This window comes from Nanorana parkeri, unplaced genomic scaffold, assembly GCF_000935625.1.
Source record: "Nanorana parkeri isolate BGI_ZX_2015 unplaced genomic scaffold, ASM93562v1 scaffold1021, whole genome shotgun sequence".
NCBI lineage: Eukaryota > Metazoa > Chordata > Amphibia > Anura > Dicroglossidae > Nanorana > Nanorana parkeri.
The window spans coordinates 488,550-495,127 of NW_017307289.1; the positions used below are offsets into that span (position 1 = coordinate 488,550).

The following is a 6,578-nucleotide window of genomic DNA, read 5'->3' on the forward strand; positions in this document are numbered from 1 at the left end:
ACATGCGCAAACAAAAATCCATTCTGTCGATCGCCGAAATTCAGTAAGTTAGTATTGCTAACGAACGATTTTCGCAATCGACATTGGTCTGTGGGGTATTTGAGCGGAAAACGAATGAGGGTTTGATGACGGGATAAAAAAAATAGCCCGATAATCGCAGAGTATATGGGCACCCGATTTCTGCAAGTTAGACGAACATTCTTACAGTGGCCCTGCCGGCTGAACAACAGTCCATTACTCAATCGACTTTTGTTGAAGGAGTCAGGCAGAAAATTGTCAGTGACATCAGCCAATTAGTTGCAATCGTTCTGGGTGAAGATAACAAAATCACCAGCATGCATGCAGTGAAATCATAGATCCTGTTTCAATCCATTGAATCGTCGTCACCATTTGTCATGAAATGCCAATGTTTCGGGGCCACGCAGGGTCCCTTCTTTAGGGCGGCATAGGTATGATAGTAACCATGTGTGGCCTCAAAATTTTGATGTTTCAGGACAAATGGTGATCACGCTTAAATAAACCGAAAAAATATCTATGATTTCACTGCATGCGTGCTGGTGATTATGTGATCTTCACTTTGGAGTTCTACATGTTATCACTACGAGAATCACCGTCTTGTAAGGTCACAACGCTGTATGGAGTGCGGGTGACTAATGACACTATTGCTCTGGGATTCTGACAGGAGCCTTGCTGTCATATTCAGTAGGCCCATGTGGGAAATTTGTCCATCCAAACTTTTAAGTGTGGATAGAGGAATCTGTTACATTTCTTTCATTCAGCCCGTTTAGCTCTACCAACTTTATAGTACAAGAGCCTTATTGGATACAAATCAATTTGATAGTTTAGGTAGGTAGGTCCTCATATGACATAGTTTTGATAAATCTAAAGATCATTGTACCAAAATTGTATGGTCAGAATGTAATGTGTATGGTGACCCTTAGAAACATTGCAACAAAGGGGCAACTAGGGGAGCTGCAGGGTTTATGCTGCTTCTGAGCACTGAGAGCTCCATGCTACCAGCAATCAGAACTGACCTAGTGTGTGAACAATACATGGGAATCCATTACCTACAACACAACACTCGGCATGCCACATTTTTCACTAATTATACATTTATTTTAACTTAACCAGAACCTGCCACTGTCCAGATCAATGTTACAATGTAATAAATTCACTCCAAGATCCCATGTCTGCAGTGTACAGTCAGAGAATGGTGACTTTGAGGACTTGTTTACACCATGTCCAGATCATGTCCAGATCATAACAGTTTTTCTCCGTACCTGAAATTCATCCCAATGTATTCCTATGGTATTTCTGGGCTTTGTTCACACCAGTGCAGTCCGTTCCAGTGCGGAGCGGGGGTTGAAACGTTGCATGCACTATTTTGTTTTGGTCTGGAACACATGTAAACGCATCAAGAACGCATACAAACGCACTGGAACGCACTGGACTGCACCGGAGAGATCATTTTAAGCTAAAAAAAACCTGCACTGGAATGCATAAAAAATGGCAACTGCACTGCGTTTGCAGATCTGCTCCAGGTCTGGTCCAGACATGGTGTGAACATAGCCTGAGATCTGACTCTGTTTAGGCTTCCCGGAACCATTAGATTTAAATAAAAGATGATAAATCTGTCAATTTTCCACTGCTGATTTCCCTGCAATGGCAGCATGAATGTAAACTATGAGCTCGTTCTTTAACATTGTGTAATTTCCTCATACGTGACAGTTTTACTTTGAAGAAGCATTAAGCCTATAAATCCCCTACAAGTTGATAAACAATGTTTAGAAGTATGTGTAAAAGTTCCAGGAAGTTATCAGAGCAGAATAAGCTGGGGATAATGCTGAGATTTGGTGTCTGAGTGTGTACAAGGATATGTTCTGCATTCCTGACTTGCTGCCCATTAACCTTTTATAGTACACTGCAGTCATCATCTTCCCAAACTAGTAAAGCCGGTCATTATATGAAATGAAGAGGAACTGGTAACACTAAAGCTGGCAATACACTGTTTTTCGTTCAACCTGTGGGCTAAAAAAAAGTTTTACAGATTCCTCAGTGGAATCTGTAAAAAAGTGGTGGGTGTGCCATTGTCAAAATACCCAAACAATGACATCAGTCAATGTCAATGTTCGCTTAAAAACTTTCCGACCAGCTCCTTTGATTTTCTGATCGAAGGACGCCAGATGGAAGACTGCCGACAGGGCCACGCACTGTGCAAAATTTGACCTGGCCAAAATACACACAGTGCAGGGCCAGCTTAAGGCTGGTCATACACAGGAATCAGCCAAAATTCTTACTTTGGGTGTCCGTGATGGCTCGGCAAAAGTTTATTAATCTATCAACTTTTAGTGAAGGAGCCAGGTCGAAATTTTTCTGCCAAACAGTGACCACAGCCAATCAGAAAACAAAAAACAAAAAAAAAGGTTTTGCCTGGAGTTCAGCTTTAACCCGCTCCTTACATAAACTCAATTAATATAATGACAGTAATAACAGTGTTCAGGTATCAGTTGATCAAAAGCATGAGAGCATTCATTTACAATTTATAATGTAATTATAGGTGAATCATGGCGTCATCTAGTGGGCATATAAGATATTGCAGTTCAGTGTGAAAATATCACACAACGCTTGACTATGAACAAAGGCTGCAGGACTGCGATTAAAGAAATAGTGTTGTGACCGAAAAGTACTTACTTCCTATTAAAAATATTAGTTTCCTGGCTGCTATGTTCTGCCTTGTTGTAGTCACTGACCTACTGACCTGGAAAAGGTATCCAGATCACAAAAGGCAGTGTGAGGTCAGTTATCTGAGTTTGCATAAAGTAAAACTTAAACCAAAAGTTTTTTTTAAGTTTTTTTTAAAGTTTTAGATAGAGTAAAGAAGGGTTAACAGATATTTTGCCATCTTTGTCCCATTGGAGAGATGTGTCTTCACTTCCTTTACAATAGGAAGTGAGAGGAAATACCGTATTTGCCGGCGTATAAGGCGACTGGGCTATACTCGTCATATAAGACTACCCCACTTCAGAGGCAACACCATTTAAAAACATCATGGATGGATGTGCTGTAATACTGTATGTACGGTAGCTTCGGCTACATACAGTATACCGCACTGAGCCAAACACGGCGAGCAATGTATTCTATTAATGAATACAAAGCCTGCTCGGATTGGCAGAGGCTGTGTACATCGCTCGCCGTGATTGGCTCAGCTACTGTATGTAGCCGAAGCTACCGTACATACAGTATTACCGCACATCCAGCGGGCTGACAGATTAGGGATGTTCGTTGTGGGCCAGCTTGGCCCAAACGGACTAAAGGCATACATTGTATACCCCGCATATAAGACGACCCCCGATTTTATAAAAAGTAGTCTTATACGCCAGCAAATACAGTACATCGAAAGACAGGGAAATCCCTGGTGGCCAGCAGGGTCCACACTGAAATATTTCACATCTATTCCTGTTCTGGTAACAACCAAAAATTTGGGATTTTCCTTCAGTTTCAGCGAAAATGGTCACCAGGACAAATAGAGAGGGTGAATCTCCTTAACGAGGATGCACACAGGAGTAAAAGCCTAAAAGGTCTGCCACCTTGAGAAAGGGGGCCTCTGTGCCTCCAGAATGTTGGTGTTTTGTTTGGGGTTGCACTGTGTAATTTTCTGCTTTTTGACCTTAGTAAATATCTAAGGTCATAACTGTCTCATTTTTGTCATTTTGGATTTTTACCAGTATCACCATAGGCCCTGCACCATCAAGCTGGATTGTTGTCCAGCAATTAAAACCAGACAGGTGTTCAAATTCCTCTCTCTCAAAAAAAATGTCTGCATATTCAGTTGCACTTTATTGGGTTCAGGTAAGGGACTCAAAGTATTAAATCCAAAGTATCAAAATGGCAGCCTTCCAACTAGCATTTTTAGAAGGAGATTAGCAATAGCAGTCTGTCTTGACTGGCTTCTGATGTAACAGCCAACATCTACCATTAAATGTAGATCTAGTTGCCAGTGTTTAATGTTTAAGTGACCCTGCCATAAAAAATAGAAAAATCGCTTTCAACTGTAAATACTCACCTTTCCCGGTTCCCATGCCAGTGAACACTTCTCTCTTCCTTATTTTCCATCATTAAAGTCCACTGGCAAACCATTACTTCTGGCAGTCTCAATCTCCTGGGTCCCTGGTTACTCCTGCTGACCTCCACATCTGTACTGTGTCCTACAGTCAAGTGGAATTTAGATGGATGAACCAGTGTGCACTATGGTGGACCTAGGAGATCTACAATCCCAGAAGTGAGAGTTTCCCAGAGAACTTCAGGGGACATCAATTCGAGAACTGAGCGAGATTTTGCTTTTCTCATGAGTTGAGTCGTGTTAACAGTCCAGTCATAAAATCTTTTTTACATTTTGCATGTAATTAAAAAAGGGTCAGAACATTTACCAGGCATTTGTTCTCATCTGTGTCTTCACTTCCTATTTCTTCTTATTTCCAATGTGGTTACTGAGAAAGGACATTTCTACAAATGAGACACAGACAATATCAAACATCACAGACAATATCAAATATCCTGACAGTTATTCTGACCCTTTTTAATTCCTTACAAAACTAAGTAAAAAGTTATGGCCCCTCTTAATGAGCCTCTGTGACTTTGTCCATTTAAGACAAAGTGACAGGTTCTCTTGCAAGAAAAACTCACCCGCAGCTGATAGCAGAGTCCTAATCCTGTGTGATTGCTGTGTTGGGTGGTGCTGGGGCTTGTACAGGGTTAACTTCTTCCCTCTACTGGTGGGGCAACTGGCCACTCAGCCCATGCACTGCATCCTGGGAGGAGGTCACATGCTACTCCATACTCAAAAGGATGAGTACTTTCTGAGATCGGTGGAGGAGCACAGTTATGGTGAGTATCAGTGGGTTATGGATTCTTCTTACAAGAGAACCTTACATTTTGCCCTGAATGGGTAGAGTGGCAGATTCTCTTTTAGGTAGACATAGACATAAGATGATGGTTGCCAATTAAGTGAAAATGACGTCAACTTTAGAAAACTCCTGATGTCCTCCTCGCTCTGTGTTTCTACATAGTATAAACAGAAGTCCATGAAAGGGTTAGCCGAGAAAGTTCCTTGAGGGTGTTCAGCGCATGCCAGCAGGCCCGATCCTCTTACAATGGCATGCCTTTGTTTTTGAGATACTGATGAGTTAAGCGTATTAGAGGTCCAGCTTACTGACACTGAATATTAAACGTCCTGAATAGAGTTTGAAAAAATAGCTTAGTTATCCTTGAATTACCATCAATATAATAATAAAAGGGTATACTGTATCAATAAATCCCTCTTGTATAATAATTTTCTCTTTCATGCGGGTAATAATCCTCCTCTTCCTCGTCTAGGTAATACTCATCCTCCTCTTCATAGAAATCTCCTTCCCTGTCCCCAGGGTATTGATTAGTGTTAGGGTTCTCCTGCTCTGCCTCTTCCTCATCATACTGCTCTTCTTCTTGCTTTTCCTCCTCTTCTCCTTCTTCAATCATTTCCGCCTTTGCTGCCTCCTTCTCTTGCTGCTCCCTTTCCTGTCCCTCCATCTCTTCCTCCTCTCTCAGCTTCCTCTGCTCCTCCCGTTCTTCCATGAACTCCTGAGCACCCTCCCCTACAAGAGTAACTGTTTCCCCCACCTTGGGAGGTGCTTTCACAGGGTTGTGGTCAAAGGATAAGAGACGCAGTCCTTTCAGTCCACTCATGTCTGGAAAGACAGCAATACGGTTCCGGTCCAGATCTAGGATTTCCAAGCCATGTAACCGTAGCAGAACTTTTGGCACCCGCTCTAGTCTGTTTGCATACAGCCATAGACCTTTTAGGCCTGGCATACATGTAGCAATGTCCCCTGGAAGCCCTTTTAAACGGTTGTCACCCATTTGTAGACAGCGCAAGCCAGGCATGCTTAGCAACACCCGTGGAAAGTGATGCAGGAAGTTCCGTTCTATCCACAAGGTGCGTAGTGTTTGGAGACGTGCAAAGGCCGGGGGTAATCCCTGTAGTCTGTTTGCTCCAAGGTAGAGGCGGCCAAGATGTGGTAGAGAACACACAGCTTCTGGCAATTCTGGCAGTTTGTTTGCATCAAGTGCCAACGTACGCAGATTGTGAAGCTGGTAGAAGTCATCAGGTACTTCTGTTATCATTGTTCCACTCAAGTACAGCTTGTAGAGCTGGTCACCAAGGGTACATATTGATGCTGGAAGATGAGTCATCTTGCGTCCACTTAGCTCAAGGGTGCCATCTCCAGTACTCAGCTGCTCCTCTGTGTCCTCGGGCAATGGCTCCTCTGCAGCTTCCCCTGCTACTGTGGGCACAGATCCACATGCACCACCCATTAGGAAAGGTTGGAAAATGCCAGTTAACAGAGATGAAGCCTAAACATAGTTTATCACCAGCAGTGATAGTGATCGGTGACCATCTCAGGACACCAAAAAAGCATGTTGCAGAGCGCTGTCACAGTCACAGAATAACTGTCCTCTTACTCATCACCCTCTGTTCCTGTTCACTGATGAAACTTGAGGAGTAAAAGTTAAATATTCATGTACCCTACTCACATTTCTTT

General features: G+C 42.7%; 1 protein-coding gene across 1 annotated transcript; it reads right to left on the reverse strand.

The window, feature by feature from the left end:
- Window positions 1-5,304: 5,304 nt before the first annotated feature.
- Window positions 5,305-6,351, reverse strand: LRRC10B (leucine rich repeat containing 10B). The gene has a single exon (XM_018567209.1). It carries the CDS (start codon window positions 6,349-6,351, stop codon window positions 5,305-5,307), a length of 1,047 nt encoding a protein of 348 aa, XP_018422711.1.
- Between the last annotated feature and the right edge of the window lie 227 nt (window positions 6,352-6,578).

Excerpts from the sequence above, each read along its gene's own strand:
- LRRC10B (XM_018567209.1), bottom strand. The coding sequence starts at position 6,351 with ATGGGTGGTGCATGTGGATCTGTGCCCACAGTAGCAGGGGAAGCTGCA.